The sequence below is a fragment of the Neovison vison genome, chromosome 3, assembly GCF_020171115.1.
Source record: "Neovison vison isolate M4711 chromosome 3, ASM_NN_V1, whole genome shotgun sequence".
Classification (NCBI taxonomy): Eukaryota; Metazoa; Chordata; class Mammalia; order Carnivora; family Mustelidae; genus Neogale; species Neogale vison.
This window is the reverse complement of record NC_058093.1, coordinates 163629092-163650196: the sequence shown is the minus strand read 5'-3', so window position 1 is coordinate 163650196 and position 21105 is coordinate 163629092. Positions and strand designations below refer to the sequence as shown.

The 21105-nt window shown below is 38.4% G+C and overlaps 1 protein-coding gene and 1 long non-coding RNA gene across 5 annotated transcripts in view; one reads left to right on the top strand and one right to left on the bottom strand.

Annotated features, from left to right (window-relative positions):
• The window catches only part of TRAPPC8 (trafficking protein particle complex subunit 8), a 76253-nt gene extending 66436 nt beyond the window's left edge, over window positions 1-9817 (bottom strand). For 2 of the 3 annotated variants that reach the window (XM_044243215.1, XM_044243216.1), the window contains exons 1-2: window positions 9590-9817; window positions 1616-1810 (exon numbers count right to left, since the gene is read on the bottom strand). In XM_044243215.1, the coding sequence (XP_044099150.1) occupies window positions 1616-1810; window positions 9590-9746 (352 nt within the window). In that variant the 5' untranslated portion in view covers window positions 9747-9817. Of the gene's footprint in view, window positions 1-1615; window positions 1811-2538; window positions 2687-9589 lie in introns of those variants that run through there. The other variant, XM_044243217.1, reaches the window with a different exon arrangement.
• A 133-nt stretch (window positions 9818-9950) lies between these two features.
• LOC122902950 overlaps window positions 9951-21105 on the top strand; it is a 34668-nt gene continuing 23513 nt past the window's right edge. Inside the window, exon 1 of one of the 2 annotated variants that reach the window (XR_006383896.1) lies at window positions 9951-10122. This is a non-coding gene — a long non-coding RNA (uncharacterized LOC122902950). Of the gene's footprint in view, window positions 10123-10792; window positions 11339-21105 lie in introns of those variants that run through there. The other variant, XR_006383895.1, reaches the window with a different exon arrangement.

The window sequence follows — 21105 nt, the reverse complement described above, 5'->3', positions numbered from 1 at the left end:
GCACACATATCATTTCGATAAATTTTCTAAAAGTAAAAGGTACTATGGATTTCGGAGGTTAGGAAGATATTTGCAGTATAAAAAGAGACATTGTTTGTTTTTTAAATAGGATAGCTAAGTCCACTCTGTACCCCTTAGCATTCCAGCATATCAGATAATGCCACATCTCTGTCATAATGCATTATGATTACAAGGTATTATAAATTAGAATGTATTATGACTACTGATTTAGATGTTTATCTCCCCACCAGATTATGAACTCACATAATGTCTTATTCATTTTTATTATTGTGATGCAAGGTATATAAAAGGAAATCAGTATTTGTTGTATGAATCACAGAAGTGCTAAAGACCCTGGGAAACAGAATCACAGGATTAAATTTCTAGGAAAGGCCTTAAGAAAGAATGTAAACAAATTCTCTTGAATTTGAAACCAAGTCTTAATAAGTGACTTATCCAAATTATCCAATTAACTAATGACTACAGTAGTATAAAAACTTGAACATTCTGGCATTTATTGTCCTTCACATTTCAACATGAATTTCCCATGGTAACAGGGAAACAACAGGTCAAATTCCAACACATACTCCCAGAAATATCCAAAATTTGTCTTGTGTTAAAACATATTATGCCAGGAACTGCTCAAAATACGTTAAGTTAAAATTCAGATTCTTTTAATGTGTAAAAGATAACCATAATATTCTAAACTTAAAATACTTGAATTAATTTTTGCTGGAATTAAAGCTAATAACATAGAAAGACATCTAAACAAAATAATTCTACAAACATGTCTAACTATATAAGTGAGACCAATTAACTTTGTGACCTAAAAGATATCATTTAAATTCTTTTTAAATGTTTAAGGAAATCTTTAAATATGCGATTAGGTGTTAAAATATTAGATTATAAATTATACCAACCTAAAAAGGTTATTTTATTAAGTTGCTGAAATATCCTGATTAGATGATGTACTTTTAATCTTTTCCCGCTAAAGGTCTATTCCATGTCTCTAGTCTTTTGCATTCGAGAAGAGTCACACCAAACACTGCCAACTCATTTTACATATTAATATATTTCACCTACCAATCTTACTAAGAAAACACCATTTAAATCAGATTAATAAACACTTTAAAAAGATTAAATATTTATTCATATATTATAAAAATTTCTTCAACAGCTGGATAAAAAATAAAATAAACTTAATGCTTTAGTATTACTTACATCATAAAAAAAACACTTTTGTCTACTGCTAGTTCTTTCATTCAAGAGATATTTATTATGCATATGTTTTAGACATTATTTTAGGCCCCAGAAAGAAAATAAAGAGCCAAAGTCCCTGCCCTCATGGAGCCTTCTATTAACTTTACAAGGAGAACTATAAAAACCTTCTCATTATTAAAAAAAATAAAATGAAATCATGTAATTCACAGTTGGCTGCCTACTTGACTATAACCTCCGTAAAAGCAAGTACTATTTTTTTCCACAACTGTATTCCCAGCCTCTAGCACCCAGTAGGAATGTAAGTGTTTGCTGAATGATTTCCGAGATACAGAACTGCTTTTCTAACAAAAGAAAACTTCACTTAAATAATAATAAAAAAAAACTTATAACATACCACTGATGTTGAGGTCATAATCTCCTGCTGTAATCACATTAGCTACTAATCCTTCCGCAGGTTGACTGCCAGAAACCACATCATTCAAAAGCTTCCGAATGGCTCCAGGCTGAGGTGGCTGGGTGATAATGTTGCTTACTGCTATCTTCAGATTTTTTATTACATGGAGCTGATTATTAGGATCTCTCATATGAACTTAAAAAAAAGAAAAAAACTTGAAATTAATTCTATGCAGTGCATAACAACCCAAGTATAACAACAATCAAGAATTGAGTTAATACTTCACAAAAAGAAGGCTCAAATCAGAAACCAGAGGGGACACCTGAGTGGTTCAGTCAGTTAAGCGTTTGTCTTTGGTTCAGGTCATGATCCCAGGGGATCAAGTCCTGCATCTGGCTCCCTGCTTAGTGGGGAGTTCCTTCTCCCTCAGTACCACCCCCTCCCCCCCGCTCATGGTTCTTCTCTCTCTCTCTCTCTGTCAAATTAAAAAAAAAAAAAAAATCTTTAAAAAGGGAGGCGGCACTTGGGTAGCTCAGTTGGCTGATCATCTGCCTTCAGCTCAGGTCAAGATCCCAGGGTCCTGGAATCCAGTCCCATGTCAGGCTTTCTGCTCTGCGGGAAACCTGCTTCTCCCTCCTCCTCTGCCTGCTGCTCCCCCTGCTTGTGCTCTCTATCAAATAAATAAAATCGTTAAAAAAAAAAAAAAAAGAAACAAGAAATTCCAAATGGAATAGTTGAACAGTCTTCCACAAATACAACTGACTTAGAACACTTCCTTACATACCAAAAGGACTAGCAAGACAGTCTAACCTCCCACAAAGCTAACTGCTCACCAACTTTCTGATTTGTGGGTTCTTCCCTTCCTCCTATGTTTGGAATCACCAGGGACCAATCCCCATTAATACCAAACCCCTAATTCTCACCTCACCCTCAGGCCAGTGCAGGGCAGTGTGACCTGTGAGATCTATGGTACCAATGCTGAAAACAGTAAAGGAGAAGAAAGGGAAATTAAGTGCTGTCTGTGGGCTTCCTCTGCTTCTCCTAGCATATTGCCTGCATTCCCAGCCCTATTTCACAATCAGAAAGTCAGTGGCCACCCTGGTCCAGGATGTTGACAGTGGGGAGGTTGTGCATGTGCTAGAACATGAGGTATACGGAAACTCTGTATTCTCTGCTCAATTTCACTATGAACCTAAAACTGCTCAAAACAAAACAAAACAAACCACAACATGCAGATCCCTTCTCCCACCCCAATACCTCCTGATTCCTCCAACTGCTATAGGCCTTGCCTTAGCCTATAGGATTTATAACCAGTGGTTCAAAACATTTGAGAGAACGGATCTGCAGGAGACTGTAGCAATAAGACAGTGTCCACAGTGCACAGTAGAAAATGCGAGCATATTTTTTCACATAAATATAATCGGACAAGAAGATTAGTTTCCACAATAATATTAAAAGCAGTCCATCATATTAAGGACTCAACTTTCAGAGTCAGACTTTCTTTAATCCCAACCCACCACATGTTAACTGGGTTATCCTAAACAACTTTTTAACTTGTCCATGCTTCAATTTCCTCATCTCTCACATGTAAATTCATGCTTCCTTCACATGTTTACTTTTTAAGAATTTAGATGAGCTATTTTTAGATGAGACGGTAAGTATAAAGCAATGAGTACCACACCTGCCACGTACATAACTCTACAGATAGGCACTCAAGAACTGATGAAAGCAGCAAGTATCACAAATACTATTTCAAGTATAGCATGGATCATTCTATACAAATAAAAGGCGACTTGGAAAACTGGCTCTGGGTACCTACCCATAAAAAACCAACACTTTTTCCTCAAGGGAGAATCTTTATATCAAGCTTTGACATTCAAGCCTGCCTATATTTTAAATAAAGTTACATCAAATGTCTTCCTCAATCTCCTAGATGTCTTCTCTGTTGACATCTAATTTTTAAATTAACAAACATAATCTTTTTAAAATAGTATATATGGGTGAATCTCAGTGGCTCAATCATTAAGCATCTGTGTTCACTTCAGATCATGATCCGAGAGTCCTGGGATTGAGCCCAGCATTGGGCTCCCTGCACAGCAGGAAGCCTGCTTCTCCCTCTTTTACTCCCCCTGCTTGTGTTCCCTCTCTTGCTGGCTGTCAAATGAATAAAATCTTTTTTAAAAAAATTAAAAATAAAAATAGTGGGGCACCTGGGTGGGGGGCACCTGGGTGGCTCAGTGGGTTGAGCCGCTGCCTTTGGCTTGGGTCATGATCTCAGGGTCAGGGGATGGAGTCCCACATTGGGCTCTCTGCTCAGCAGGGAGCCTGCTTCCCTCTCTCTCTCTCTGCCTGCCTCTCTGTCTACTTGTGATCTGTCAAATAAATAAATAAAATCTTAAAAAAAATAAAAATAATATATAGGTATAAATATGTGGACTTGTAAGAATACATATATAGAAAGTATACATGCAAATTCCATTATAATGATTGCCCACGATGAAAGAAACTTCAATTGTGTGTTTGATTTCTTGTTAAAGGAAAGGAAAAATTACAATGTAAATATGACATGAAGATTAATATTAGTTGGTTCTGCATAGTAGGAAATTCACTTCTCTCAATTCTTGTTTTCTTTTTTTTTTTAAAGATTTTATTTATTTATTTGACAGAGACAGATCACAAGTAGGCAGAGAGGCAGGCAGAGAGAGAGAGGAGGAAGCAGGACCGATGCAGGACTCGATCCCAGGACCCTGAGATCATGACCTGAGCCGAAGGCAGCAGCTTAACCCACTGAGCCACCCAGGCGCCCTCTTGTTTGTTTTCTAGTTTAAACCCACACAAGCCTCTCTCCCTAATTAAACTTCAAAGACAGTCCAACTATGAAATAGAAAAAAATGAAAAATACAAAAATACCATGTTGTATTTCTGATATTTTAAGAAGCTATTGTGTAAGTATTCTCCCCAAAGTTGGTCTATAATTGTGAAATAATATAAGTAGCTATGTGTGTATTAAATGTCTCTCAAAATTTTAAATTCGTTAATTATTTTTTAGTATTCCTAAGTGTTAACCCAAAAAAAGACATTCTAGTGGTACCTGTTTGGCTCAGTCCATTGAGCACCTGACTTTTGGTCCGTTGGGGCAGAGGGGAGGTTGTGAGTTAGAGCTGCACAGTGAAGGTAAAGATTACCATTTTTTTTAAAAAAAAAAAAAAGGGCACCTGGGTGGCACAGCGGGTTAAGCCGCTGCCTTCGGCTCAGGTCATGATCTCAGGGTCCTGGGATTGAGTTCCGCATCGGGCTCTCTGCTCAGCAGGGAGCCTGCTTCCCTCTCTCTCTCTCTCTCTGCCTGCCTCTCCATCTACTTGTGATTTCTCTCTCTCAAATAAATAAATAAATAAATCTTTAAAAATAAAAAAATAAAAATAAATAAAATTTTTTTTAAAAAAAGCATTCTAGTTTTGCCCTTGTTCAGTGGTAATTTATTAGGTATCCTACTAATAAATCCAGAAATGAGTTAACAGATGTGGCAGCCAGCTTCTGAAATGGTTCCCAATGAATCCATACTTTGTGTTACACGTACTCTTGTGTAGTCCCTTCCCACATCCCATGGTTGGCATATGTGACCAAAGAACACAGCAAAAACAAGGGCATATTACTTCTGAAATAAGGTTACAAGAGTACACTCCTATCACGGGTTCTCTCATCACTCCCTTTGAGAGAATCTAACTGTCTCTCCATGAGGACACTCAGGGAGCCTGTGGAGAGTCCCACAGGGCACAGAACAGAGGTCTCAGGACAACATCTAGTGAGGAAATGAGACTTGCCAACAATCACGTGAGTGAGCTTGGAAGCAGATCCTCCAGCCCCTGATGACTATGGTCTCGGCCAATAGTTCCACTACAACCTTAAGAAAGACCCTGAGCCAGAGCCACCCAGCTAAGCCACTTCAAGATGCCTGAGAAACTGGGAGATAATAAATGCTTTTTTCCCCATCAAGGTGCTAAATTTTGGAGTGATTTGTTATACAACAATAGATAAGTAGAACATGGGAATATCACAAAACTAACCTAATAAAAAAGGAAGATAAGAGCTAAGAATGATTAAGAGAAAAGCTCTTAAAAAAATCACATACAAAAAAACTCAAAAGCCTGGCTTCATTAACAGTACAGGATCACAAAAGCGGACTTTATAGATCACATAACACCTCAATTTCAAAATAAAATTCAGCTCTATTACCCTCTTATTTTTATGTTACCATATAATTTCTTGAATACTGTTATTATAAAGTAACATTTCCCAGTACGTGCAGTTCCATGGAATACTCTTTCCTCAAGCTAGTTAAGAGCTGTTTTAGAAAAATCAATTCCATATAAATTAGGGAAGTATAGAATTAAGTTTTTAAAATGTCTCTTTATACCAGGTCTTCCCAGAGCTTTTAATATGTTAAATGACACTGTAATTCTCCCAAACACATCTATTACAAGGAAACTTATTTGATCACAAAATTCATTTCCAGAGAATCTATAACACATCGGGTGTTCTATGGAATATATTTTAAAAATGAAATAATGATATCTTTTATGTTTTTACCTAGCACAAGAAACTTCACCTGTTTTATCTCAATTGCTGGGGGAAAAAAAATCCTAACTTGTACAAAAAAGGACACAAACAATATATATATATGTATCTAAATTATGAAAACTTGGCTTGAATTTATCATTTGGTACTTGAAATAGTTAAGACTGATGAAATATTTTTTGATGAATTAATAACTTTTAAAAAGAAACTTAAGAAAACAAGAGTCAGTGAGTATCCTTCAAAGGTCCTTTAGAAAATATTCAAGATTTACATAAAAACTACATTCTATTCTTTTAAACCCTTAAATAAATTTAGTCAATTTAAAATAATATATACCTTTTGAAAGCAAAAACCAAATACTTTCAAAAGCTGGTGATTAAGTGAAATTTCCTTATAAATGTCTGAATGATGTGCTGAAAACCGCTCAGAATTATTGAAGAACTATCACTATGACAGCAAAAACAGTGAGGTTTAGTTAAGTAATACTATCACCATTATTCGTTGAAATGGATGGCCAGTGGAAATTTCTCAAGCAGCATTAAGGTTACAAACTTTGTGTTGAAATGACACAGATATATTCTTTAAGACTCAAATATAATGAGACTTAAATGAGATCTACCATAATGATCGTAAAATTATAACACTATTATTTAATATAAAGAGATGCTTGTTGGATTTAAAAAAATTTATCCAAGGAATCTAGAATGGTTCTCCACCACCTAATACATCAAGGTGTATTTGAGGTGCTACATATGCATGGCATTCAAATTTGTTTTCTCAACCCTCCCATTACAGCTTTACACCATGTTTTTCTACTGACATCTTAAAAAAGAAAAAAGACCAAAAAAAGTCCCCTGGAAATACTCAACAGTGTACATTGCTACCTCCATAGTCAAAGCAAGTTTTGACCTCAAATACCTGCAGGCCAGAAATGGAGTCCAATTTTTTTTAACATTCCTTTCTCCTTCTAAGGAAATTTTAGTTGTTGTGGTTAGTTGTATTCTTAAATTATGTGCTGAAGTTATATTCTCATGCCTCATTGCCTAAAGATAAGCTAAATTAGAGGAGTCCCCACACTTGAGACCAAAAAAAAGTAGCCTTTTCTGGATGGCAAAGAACCCCAAAATTTATTCACCAGCAAAAAAATTAAACCACAGAAAAATTAAGTCATTTTCACTGGATTGCTAATACCACCAACAAAGTCTATGCCTAATCATTTTAAACTTTGAAATGGCTATCAACTCCTACTTACCCTTAAATACCTAACAATTCCAATCTCCCCAATTTGCTACCCTTGCTCAAGAATCTGTGACTGTCATACACTTAACAATTAAATATGAAATCCAAAATCTCGTTCCTAGAATTCAAGACCCTCCCTTATCTAGGCATCTTCCCTTACTATCTTACACTCTGATAGGGACAATTTCCTCACTGTTCCCCAACCACTCAATCATCATTTATACCTTTTGCCCATGCTGTTCTAACTTCATTCCCCTCCTCAACAGGGACAGCTGGCACTTTTCCTTTCCACCAACTTTCTACTTAACCATGAAAGTCCAATTCATTGTATTTCTTCCCTAAATCTTTTGCAGTTTTCAGAAGGAAATCAGAATACTGAAGTGAGCCCTTTTTCACTGCAGAAGGCAGAAGCCAGATGTGGCCATTGGGCAACTGAAATGTCTAGTCCAAACTAAAATATAAATAATGAAAATGTTTAAATGCATAACAAAGTTCAGACTTGGCAACAAAAAAAAAACGTAAAATACAAAGATGTTTTATACTGATTACAAGTTGAAATGCTAGAATTTTGGAAATATTAAAACTAATTTCATCTGATTTTCTACTTTTTTTACAGTGTGACTACTAAATAATTTAAAATTGTGTATGTGAATACCACTGTATTTCTATGGGACAGCACTGTTCTCTAGTGTGAATAAACGATCCTATTGCCAGGAGATAAGATGACTTAAGAACCCCTTGAGTCACACTGCCTGTTTTTAAATCTTTCCTACCTTGAATACTGTGGACAAGTTAACATCTTTATGCTTCAGTGTTCCCAAATTTAATATGGTGATGTTAGCTACCTCACAGGATTCAATGAGAACTAAAAGAGAAAAGCTAAATACAGCAGGTATCAAGTATTAGCATTATTATTCTTTATTAACAAAGCAGGAAAGGGCATACACATCAAAGTCAAACAGATTCTCACATTTTTTTTTAAAGACTTTAAAAATGTAGGGCACTTTGTTGTTCTTGTTGATTTAGTGCAACACTGGAGGAGCTGAGACTGATGGCTAAGGTACAAGCTGAAGAAATCCATGGGTTCCCAAACTTTTTTTGGACAGCTCCTGCTCTCCTTTAAATAATAAAGTGATCTTAGGGAGCTATTCTCCCAAAGAATACACACCTGTGGCATGTATATACATAAATTTATGGCACAGCATATTTTGTGGAAAAATCATAACCAAATAATAATCATAATCGTTCGACTGACAGAGCCTTGTTACAGAACACTTCATTTTATACAGACCTTAACAAAGAACTTCACCTATACTTTATGCTCTGTTCACAAAGAAAGATATATTATTGGTTAAATACTCAGGAGTTATGCTTATTTCTCCCTAACAAAGAAACTAAAGGTGGAGAAAACAGATAACTCTTAAATAAAAGACACGTTTCTCTTGATTAAACTTTTATCTGAAAAACTAAATTTTAGGACTTTTCCATTCCTATAAACCTATTCAACACCAACTATCTAAATTAATCACAACTTGTCCTTACTTTCTCGTCCATCAAGGCTCTTACAAGTTATTATTTTCGTAATTTTTTTTTCGGAAGAGGTTAAGTATTCTATACCTACTAAAAAGTTTATATTTTCAAAGAAAATACATAAAATAACTGATGAGAAGCTTAGAAAGAGTAAGGCCCCATTACCCGAAGAATGTAATATTCAAGACAACTTTGAAAGTCCAGTTTAACACCCAGAGGAAGATGATTCGTCTTCTTTACTAAGACCTCATCGGTCTAAAAGGCAGCATCTGTCTACCTTCACTCGCCTTGCAACTTCCTAATTCCCTCCCTATGGCCGTTGGAAACCGTCTCAACGCCCTTCTCCGGGGCTCATGTTTTTCTTGAGACTAATTACCGAGCAGCCCGGCTTGTCCCGGGAAGAAGGAAAAGTGCCCAGAGTAACCGGAGGTTAGGACCGCGCAGTCTTGACAACCTCGCTCATGGCCCCTCCCCCAGCCGCCGCCAGAGACACCGCGGGGCCCCAGCCCCAGACGCCACTCTACCGGCTCCAAGATGTAAACATCGCCCTTTTCTTCCCTGCCCATTCCCAACTTCCTTCTCCCGGCCCTGTTTGAGGGAGCACAGTGAAAAAGGGAGGAGACCACATACCCTCCGAAGTGAGGCGAGAGAAGGGCTTAAGCAACTCCGCGAAGCTAAGGTGATTGAGACGAGTGAGCCGCTCGGCTTCGTCGCTGCACAGTGCGGCGACACAGGGGACGAAGGAGTCCGGGATTAGCTCCTGCACTGATTGCACACACTGGGCCATCGCGGCGGCGCCCGCCCTCCGGCCCACTCTCAGAGGCTGATCCTGCGGCTGCAGCAGCTACTGCCGCCGCCCGCCGGCCTAACCCGGCCGGGCGGGGCCCCACACTGAAGCCTTGAGACCCACAGAAGGAACAGACGCCGCTCCCCGGCTCCCGGCCACACAGCACCGACCCCTCCCCGGCACCGCCGCTCCTCAGGGCTCGCCCCGGCGTCCTCGCATTACACCCCGATAGGTGGAGACGCCGACAATCGCCAGTTAATCCTCCCGACGGCAAAACCTTGGTCACTGCCCGACCGGAACCGCCATATTGAGGCCGAACCCTGACCCACCGGCAGTACCCGTCCCGGCAGGCCCCGCGCTCGCCCCTCACGTGACGGTATTAAAGGAGGCGATGGGGGCGGGGGGAAGAGCCGTGGAGAGGGAAGTGAAGAGCGACAGAGGCCGGTAGGAAGGCTGGCTGGCGCCGGAAATGGTGCGATGGGTGGGGCTCCACGGGGAGGGGCGGGGCTACCAGCGCGATGGGCGGAGCCAAGGAGGAGACGAGCCACTCTAGGCCTGGTTCTCACACTGGCGCTTGGCAAAGCCAAGGGAGGTGCCAGGGGCGAGCGTACAGGTCAGCGTTCGAGATCCGTGCTGTCACAGTGGTGGGGGCTCTCGCTCGCTTTACGCGCGAGCCGGGTCAGTTTGGAGCCCCAAAGGCTCTCCCTAAAAACAATAGGCAAATAATGTGGCTGTTCGCTCTGCTTCCGAGCTCCGGGTAGAAGAGCAAGGGGCACCTGCTCACGGAAGAGTGGTTCCTGTGGCGCCGGCCTGAACAGAGCTGGTATCGCTGGAACGCAGCCATGCTTTGAGAAACGGCCTGCCACGGACCAACGTGGACTCCACCAGTGAGCAGAGCTGTGTGCTCTTGTGGGTGCTGCAGTTAACGCGAGTGTGAGGGGAAGCTCGCGCTGCTGCGGACTGTGCTTGCAAACGTCCGTGTCTTTCGTCCGCAGCCGCGTCTCCTTTATTTCACGATGCTGGCAGGTTTTCTTCGGAGCCGTGGAGGTGTGGGAAGCCAGGAATTCCTTACCAAATGGAGTCCGAAACTGGCTTTGGTGCTTAGCGTTCCCTTTTAGAGCTTGTTCCTTTACATAAATAGAAGTGAGTGAAAGGGATTCTACCATCGTGTCACGGAATTGCTCGAATTCCTTCTGAGTTGTTTGCCAAAAGCATCAAGCACGGAGAAACACAACGCTCAATCGCAGTTTTATGGTACCTTGATTTAAAGGAGGCTTCCCCAACGCGAGTATCTCAGATCGTCGGGTCGTTTGGCGCCTTGAGGTTTTTACCGTAGTAAGAACTTAACGACAGGCAAGAGGTATCCCTCCTCCTGTAAATTGAGATGGGAGGTAGGAAAGGACAAAAGGACGTAATGACTTATCAGCTTAGCCACAAACCAATGTAGAAAAGATAACGGGCAGGTTGAGGATTTGGAAATTCTTTTTAAAACTATTTGTGTCTGAGCGCCTCTGGGAAATTCTTCTTGTATCCTCAGGAGGATACCTTTTGAATACCTCAGATCTCAATTCCTTACGTGAGAATCCGTACAAGTGAGTATGACTCAAGTTACATATTTTTCTGGTTAAGAGGGCTCCTCAGTGCACGCATACTACTTTATTTAGCACTCAGCTCAAAGTAAGAGTTACAAAGGCAACATACTTTTTCCACTAAAGATAAAACTCGTTGTATTAGCCTCTCTGAGAAGGACTTTCAAGAGTAATTTAGCCCAAATGAATTTTTTTGAGATAGTCACATTCAATAAAATTCATCCCTTTAAAGTGGACATTTCAGTGGCTTCTAGTATTTTTGAAGTGGAACAACCACTGCTTCTATCTAATTCCAGGACATTGTCATCACCCTAAAAAGAAGCTTGGTACACATTAGCGGTCACTCTATACCCCTCACCCTTCCACCCCTGGAACTCACTAATCTACTTTCTGTCTTTATAGATTTACTTATCCTGAACTTACATATAAATGGAATCATACAATATGTGACTCGTGTCTGGCTTCCTTCACTTAGCATAATGCTTTGAAGGTTCGTCCATGTTGTAGCAGGTATCACTATTTCATTCCTTTTTGTGGCTGACCCTAAATGGATTTTTGTCTTATGCATTGACTTTACAGTCTAACACTACACTCACACATAGTATTTCCAGTGAGTAACTCACTGTAAAAATCTATTTCTTCCCTAATCTCTCCTGGTCTTCTAAGGTGTTCATCTTCTAAGATGTCCTCATCTAAAGGTTAATGCTGAGTCACTGCCACATCTGCTTTCCAGGCTGCAGGAATGGAAAAAAGAGAATGGAAAATCACATGGTTAATGGTTTAGGATCAAATTGTATTAATGGCATTCAATAATTTGACGCACATCCCACTGGCCTCAGTGAGTCTCACGATCACACATATCTCCAACAGAGACTCCAAAACATAGGCTTCTCTTCTTAAACGAAGAGGAGAGGGAATATTATTTAAAAAGTCAAAGGTGTCCACCACACTTTATTAGGAATGAGGTATCCTGCAGAATGTATTTGTATGGGGTCCAAGATACCCCACATCTCTCATTTCTCTAATTCCTCTGGACACTGTCCCATTTTCATCACATTTCCTCTGGACTATTCACTGGGTCCAGGAAAAGTGAGATGCTATGGTTGTCCAGGCTTTGGCCATTTGCTCCCGCTCAAAGTCAAGAGGATAGGGTCTATCACTAAAAGAGAGGCAACTTATTGGACAAGAGTTAATAACATAAACAACTAAGGACCCCTTTTTCAATATTAAATATGAGAACCAGCTTCCTTCTCTCCCCAATATAAAATAATGCCATAAAATTTATGCTAAGTCAATGGGCTTATATTTATATCCATACTGTGTTATCAATTGTTTTATTTTGTATGTATGTTTTATTTTGTATGTATGGTATTGCCGGTCTCTTCTGATGGCTGGTGAGGTCAAGTTTAAAGAACACAGACACTGAAGTCAGAGAGGGGGTCCGAAAATAGTGCTACCACTTGTGGATAGAAATAGTATCACCATTATTGGTCACTATCTACCAAGCATAATTTTTTATATTCTCTGCTGCTTCTGCTTCTCACATAAACCCTGAGAAGTACATGCACTGCCAAATCTCAGATGTAAAAACTGAAGCACAGAACAGTTAATTAGTTTCCCCAAAGATAATCAGCACTGGAGCCAGGAAGAGAACCAGCACAGTTTAACCCTAGAGATGTGATCACTAGGATAAATTGTTTTCCCATGTTTTCTTCCTTTGAAAGCACCTCCAGAAATGTAGCAAGAAATCTGTGGATTTGACAAATCCCTTATATTTTCTGAGCCTCACATTCTTTACCTGTAAGCTTAGAAAGTTGGGGCTAGAAGATTTCTTGTATTCATTTCAATGTGAAGATCTGAGAATCTGTTATTCTTTCCATTATTATTAAATTTCACTATGTCAACGGTAGATGGCGCTATTGAGTATTGGCTTTAAAACCTGGTTAAAAAACCATTCTTAATTACATAGTTGCATAGTTATCACATAGGTAATAATAATATCACATAGGTAATAGCTACCTGTATATCAGAGCGTGGGAGGTCAGGGGATACCCAGAATATTTATACATTAAAAGTTTTTTAAGCTCAAAGCTTTTACATTATGGGGGCGCCTGGGTGGCTCAGTGGCTTAAAGCCTCTGCCTTCAGCTCACCTGCTTCCCTTCCTCTCTCTGTGCCTGCCTCTCCCTACTTGTGATCTCTGTCTGTCAAATAAAATAAATCAAATCTTTAAAAAAAAATAGATTTTACATTATGTTTCTTTAAAACTCGAGGAAGGGGGTGCCTGAGTGGCTCAGGGGGTTAAAGCCTCTGCCTTCCGCTCAGGTCATGATCCCAGAATCTCAGCAGGGAGCCGGCTTCCTCCTCTCTCTCTGCCTGCCCCTTTGCCTACTTGTGATCTCTGTCCAATAAATAAATATAATCTTTTTTAAAAAAATTAAAAAAAAACTCTAGGAGGAAAAAATGACAAATATATAATCCATATATTGGCCCCCCCTTTTTTATTTTATTTACTGCACTGGAATGTTTTAAAATTTTTTATTACTGTTCTAAAATTAACATGACATCCATTTCCTTATTATTTTAAGGGTGAATCATAGCTACAATTTTGTACTCCAAAGCCCATAATTCTATTTTTTTCATTTATTTATTTTTATTAACATATATTATTTGTTTCAGGGGCACAGGTCTGTGATTCATCAGTCTTACACAATTCACAGCACTCACCATCGCACATGCCCTCCCCAATATCCATCAGCCCCCCCACCCCAATTCTCCCACCCACCTCCTCTCCAGCAACCCTCAGTTTGTTTCCTAAGATTAAGAGTCTCTTATGGTTTGTCTCCCTCTCTGGTTTCATCTCATTTGATTTTTTCCTCTCTTCCTGCTTTCTCTCTGCCTGCTTTCTCAAATTCCACATATCAGCAAGATCATTTAATTGTCTTCCTCTGGTTGACTTATTTCGCTTAGCATAATACCCTCTAGTTCCATCCATGTCATTGCAAATGGCAAGATTTCAATTTTTGATGGCTGCATAATATTCCATTATATATATATACACCATTTATCCATTCATCTGTCAATGGACATCTAGACTCCTTCCACAGTTTGGCTATTGTGGACATTGCTGCTATTAAATTGGGGTACACATGCCCCTTTAGATCATGACATTTGTATCTTTGGGGTAAATACCCAGTAGTGCAATTGCTGGGTAGTACGGTAGCTCTCCTTTCATCTTTTTGAGGAACCTCCATACTGTTCTCCAGAGTGGCAGCACTGGCTTGCATTCCCACCAACAGTTTAAGAGAGCTCCCCTTTCTCCACATCCTCATCAACATCTGTCACTTCCTGACTTGTTAATTATTATCCATTCTGACTGGTGTGAGGTGGTATCTCATTGAGGTTTTGATTTGTATTTCCTTGATGCTGAGTGATGTTGAGCACTTTTTCATGTGTCTGTTGGCCATTTGGATGTTTTCTTTGCAGAAAAGTATGTTCATGTCTTCTGACCATTTCTTGTTTGGATTATTTGTTCTTTGGGTGTTGAGTTTGATAAATTCTTTATAGATTTTGAGTACTAGCCCTTTATCTAATATGTCATGTGTAAATACCCTCCATTCTGTCCCTTGTCTTTTGGTTTTGTTGATTGTTTCCTTTGCTATGCAAAAGCTTTTTATCTTGATGAAGTCCCAATAGCTCAGTTTTGCCCTTGTTCCCCTTGCCTTTGAGGATGTTTATAGGAAGAAGTTGCTGCGGATTGAAGAGGTTGCTGCCTGTGTTCTCCTCAAAGATTTTGATGGGTTCCTGTGTCACATTCAGGTCTTTCTTCCACTTTGAGTCTATTTTTGTGTGTGTTATAAGGAAACGGTCCAGTTTCATTCTTCTGCATATGGCTGTCCAATTTCCCCAACACCATTTGTTGAAGAGACTGTCTTTTTTTCCATTGTCGAAGATTAGTTGATTATGGAGTTGAGGGTCCACTTATGGGCTCTCTATTCTGTTCCACTGATCTATATGTCTGTCTTTGTGCCAGTACCATACTGTCTTGATGATTACACCTTTGTAATAGAGCTTAAAGTTTGGAATTTTGATGCCACCAGCTTTGCTTCTCTTTTCAACATTCCTCTGGCTATTCATGGTCTTTTCTGATAACATATAAATTTTAGGATTATTTATTCCATTTCTGTTGATGGTATTTTGATAGGGATTGTATAAATGTGTAGATCGCTCTGGGTAGCATAGACATTTTCACAATATTTGTTCTTCCAATCCCTGAGCATGGAATGTTTTTCCATTTCTTTGTGTCTTCCTCAGTTTCTTTCATGAGTATTCTCTAGTTTACTGAATACAGATTCTTTGTCTCTTTGGTTAGATTTATTCCTAGGTATCTTATGGTTTGGGATGCAATTGTAAATGGAATGGACTCCTTTATTTCTCTTTCTTCTGCAACTGACTTCTGTGCATTGGTTTTATATCCTGCCACTTTACTGAATTCCTTTATTAGTTCTAGCAGTTTTGGGGTGGAGTCTTTTGGGTTTTCCACATAAAGTATCATCATCTTCAAAGAGTGAGAGTTTGACTTCTTTGCTGAATCAGATGCCCATAATTCTATTTTATACTTATTATAAGTATTTAAGTTCCATATACATCTTCTTTAATTAAATCTGTAGGTAAAATTCTTTTATAATTATTTTTCTCCCTTATACTTCTAAAATAAGAGATAATATTAATGCTTGCTTTTTTTACTATTTGCTTTTAAATTATGTATTTTTACTTCCCATAACTGGGTAAAAATGTAGCTATAATCCATATTATACTCAATGGTGAAATATAAGAATCATTTACTTTAAAATCAGGATAAAACAAAGATATCCATTATCACTGTTTCTATTCAGTACTTTTCTAGCTTTCTATAAGAGCAGCTAAAGAAGAAAAAAATAAGCAAAACTTAGAGGATTTCAAAAGGAAGAAACAAGGGGCACCTGGGTAGTGCAATCAGTAAAGCTTCCAACTCTTGGTTTTGCCTCAGTTCATGATCTCAGGGTTATAATATCGAGCCCCATGTCAGGCTCCACTCAGTGAGGTGTAGCTAAATGTTCTCTCTCCCTCTCCCTCTGCCCTTCCGTGTGCTAGCTCTCTCTCTCTAAAATAAATAAATAAACCTTAAAACATAAAGCAAAAAAAGAAAAGGAAGAAACAAAATTGTACTCATTTTAGGGGTGCTTGAGTGGCTTAAATGGTTTAGAGTCTCAGTTTGGCTCAGGTCATGATCCCAGAGTCCTGGGATCAAGCCCTGCTTCGGCTCCCTGCTCCGTAGGAAGTCTGCTTCTCCCTCTCCCACTGCCCTTCCCTCTGCTTGTGCTCCACCCCCTCATAAATAAATAAATAATGTCTCTTCAAAAAAATATACTCACTTGGGAATGGTGCAGTGAACTAAATATACAGGCACCTTCATCATATATATGTGGCTATTCATCTCTTCATTTGTCTCCCAGAAGTAGAAAGCCCAACTCATATTTTTAGGTCTTAGACTTAAGGCATCATCATTTGACTTGGTTTTGGTCAGCTAGACATAGCTCATAAGAATCCTATCCGGGGGCACCTGAGTGGCTCAGTGGGTTAAAGCCCCTGCCTTCGGCTCAGGTCATGATCCCAGATCCTGGGATCGAGCCCCACATCGGGCTCTCTGCTCAGCCGGGAGCCTGCTTCCTCCTCTTTCTCTGCCTGCCTCTCTGCTTACTTGTATTCTGTGTCTGTCAAATAAATAAATAAAAATAATCTTAAAAAAAAAAAAAAAAGAATCCTATCCGAAAGTGTATCATATGAGAAAACATGTTTTTGGAGAACTTTAATTTATGCTTTCATTGGTAGTGGTAGAGGCACCATAAAGAAGTCAATTCTACCAGAATTAATCCATAGGTTCGATGCAATTTCAATCAAAATACCCATAGAGATTTTATGGAATTTGACAAACTAATCCTAAAATCCATATTTAAGACCAAAGTTCTAAGAATAGTTAGATAATTTTGAAGGCAAATGCGGAGGGATTTATTCTACCAGAAAGCCAGACACACTAAGGTTGTAACACAGTTATTAAAAAGACAGATGTAGTTGAGTAGATCAATGAAATAGAATAGAGAGATGCAGGATAGACCAACCTGAAACGTGAACAAGGCAATGCAGGAAGGATGAATTATTCAGTAAATGGTGCTTTAATATTGGTTATCTCTTTGAAACAAAAACCCAATTCATTTTAAAAAATCAGATCAGGTAGAATAAAGATGCAAATAATAATAGCAAACACTTACCTGATGCCTCTTACATAACTGCTATAGTTTTAAGCATTTTACATATACCAGCTCTTATTCCTCCTAACAGCCCTATGGAGTAGGTACTGTTAATATCATCTCATTTCATAAATGAGGAAACTGAAGGAAAAGAGGTTAAATTGTCTCAGAGCCCTAAGTAGAAGAGCTGTGGTTTGAACTTAGGTAACCTGCCTCTTCAATCTGTTTTAATATGGTATCACTGATACACTATACTGCCTTCCTTTCACACATCTTTTTTTTTTTAAGATTTTATTTCTTTAATTAGAAGAGAATTGAGGGAAAGGCAATAGGAAAGGGAGAGAGAGAATCGCAAGCAAACTCCTGCATGGAGCCCCATGCAGGACTCTGTCTTAAGACCCAAGATCATAACCTGAGCCAAAATCAAGAGTTGGATGCTTGGGGCACATGGGTGGCTCAGGTCATTAAGTGTCTGCCAAAAGCTCAGGTCTAGAGCCCTACATCAGTCTCCCTGCTCAACAGGAAGGATGCTTCTCCCTCTCCCCCTCCCCCTGCTTAGGTTCCCTCTCTCGTTTTGTTTCTCTGTGTCAAATAAATAAATAAAATCTTAAAAAAAAAAAAGAAAAGAAAAGAAAAAAGAGTTGGATGCTTAACTGACTGAGTCACCCAGATGCCCCTAGGAGGGACAGATTTCTTAAACAAGATTCCAAAAGTGCTTATCCTAACAGAAAAGATTAATAATTGAATTTAAGATCTTTTTTTCAATCAAAAGACCACAAAGATAGCAAAAGTACAAGCTACAAATGTGAAAGATACATATCTACACTAAAGAACTATGATTAATAAGAAAAAAAAGGAAACAATACAATGGAAAAATAGACAAGTGACAGAAAGTCATTTCACAAAAGAGGAAACTTGAACTGTCAATAAACATTTAAATATTCTCAAGGTTAAAAAAAATGGGCAAAGGGGCACCTGGGTGGCTCAGCTGGTTAAGCAACTGCCTTCAGCTCGGGTCATGATCCTGGAGTTCCAGAACCAAGTCTGGCATTGGTCTCCCTGCTCAGGGGAGAGTCACCTTCTCCCTCTGCCCTTCCACCATCTCATGCTCTCTCTAACGCTCTCCCTCTATCTCTTTCATTCTCTCTCTTTCAAGTAAATAAATAAACAAAATCTCTAAAAAAGGTGGGGGGGGGGGCAAAGGATATGAATAGAGTTCTCCAAAGAAAGATAATAGTCAATAAGCACATGAAAGGATGTCCAACATCATTAATCATCAGCAAAATGAAAATCAAAGCTATACTAAAATGCCACCTCACACCCACTAGGATGGCTATATCAAAGAACAAAGAATAACAAGTGAGACAAGGGTGTGGAGAAATTTGAGACTTCCTATACTGCCAGTGGGAAAATTGAAGTGGTGCCGTGGTCTGGAAAACAGTTCCTCAAACATAGAGTTTCTCAGCTACTAAACATAGAGCTACCATATGATGCAGCACTTTTCCATCTAGGAGAAATGAAAATTTATGCCCACATAAAAATTTATATATAAACATTCATAATAGTATTATTTGCAATAGCCAAAAAATGGAAACAGTCCCAATGTTCATCAACTGACGAATAAGTATATAACATGCAACAGAATATTATTATTAATATTACTGATACAGGCTACAACATGGATGAACCTTAAAAACATGCTACATGGGAAAAGCCAGTCACAAAGGACCACATATGATTCCACTTATATGAAATATCCAGAATAGGTACATCTATAAAGATAGAAAATAGGTTAGGGCTGGGGGGCAGAAGTGGTGGGGAGGAGTTGAAGAGAGTTGGAAGGTTATGGCTATGGACTGCCAGGCTTCTTTTGGGGGGTGATAAAAATATTCTAAAATAATTGTGAGTATGATGCATAACTCTGTGAATGTGCTAAAAATCCACTGTATTGTATGATTTAAGTGAATGAATTATATGTTATATGAATTAGATCTCAATATACTTGTTACTTAAAGAAAGTGCAATTGCACTAATTTGCAGTTAAAAGATTAGAGATGAGGAAAACCATTACAAGTTGTGTTGTAAAGTTTGGTAACAACAAAACCATAAATGGAAAGAAATTCTAGTCATGGTTCCTCCACTGTTTAGTTCTAAGATCTTGGAATACTACTCACTGAACCTTTATGATCTCAAGAATCATCTCCTGTAGATTAAGGATTGTATGAATGCTAGTAACTCATGATTCTAAACAATGGTTCTTAACTTTTAAGATCACAGCTGATAAACATCAGAGGCATTCTGGTGTAAATCAGGAACAAAGCACTGTTAATTACTACTAATATTTAGTATTGTTCTGAAAATTTGGGCAAATGAAATAAAAATAAGTAGTATAAATATTGGGAAAGAAAATCAGGTTGTTATATACTCAGAAAAACCAGACAATTTTACTGAAAGAAAAAAAAACCCTTGAGAATAAAAGTATTCAACTCCTAAGTTCATAAAATCAATAGAAATGAATAAGAATAACCTAATTAGAATTTAAAAAAATATATATATATATACATATATATATATGGTATATAAAACATTCAAATCCATACTCCTGAATTAGGAGGTTATCTCAATTGATGAAAATTTCAGTTATTTTTCAAATACTTGGGATTCTTTTTTGATTTGTTTCTATTATTGATTCATAATTTAATGCCATCATGGTCAGAATATACTTTGTATGAATGTATAATTTTAAATCATTGTGAGTTGGTTTAAGGCTTAGAATATGGTCTGTTTTGGTAAATATTCTGTGCATACTTGAAAAAAGTTATGTATTCTGCTCTTGTTGGGAGGATGTTCTCTAAATGTTCATTAGGTAACATTGGTCATGTTCTTCAAGTCTTCTACATCTTTGCCTTGTATTCTTATATCTGTTAAATTTATCTGTTATCTTATTATCTGTTTATTCTTAGGGCTGCTGTAACAAAAGATTGTCACAAACTGAGTGACTTAAAAACAACAGAAATTTATTTTTGCATAGCTTTGGAGTCTAGAAGTCCAAAATCAAGGTGTCAGCAGGCCATACTCCCTTTGAAGGCTCTAAAAAAGACTCCTCTTCTTCTTCCCTTTTCCAACTTATTTTGGATACTGACAATCCTTGGCATTCTTTGGCTTGAGGCAGCTGTAGTCTCTGACTCTGGTATTACTTGGATTGCTTCTCCATGTCTCTGTGTCTTCAAATCTCTCCCTCCTTATAAAGACACCACTCATTGAATTTAGGGCCCGCTTAATCCAGTATGACCTCATCAACTTGATCACATCTGCAAAGATCCTATTTCAAATAAGGTCACATTTATAAGTATAGAGGTTAAGACTTCAACACATCTATTTTGTGGATGCTTTTGAACCCACAACACTGTCCTTATACCTATTCTTTTATCCTTACATCTATCCTCATAGAAGGATATGTCCCTCTGTATCTTTAGACTTAAAG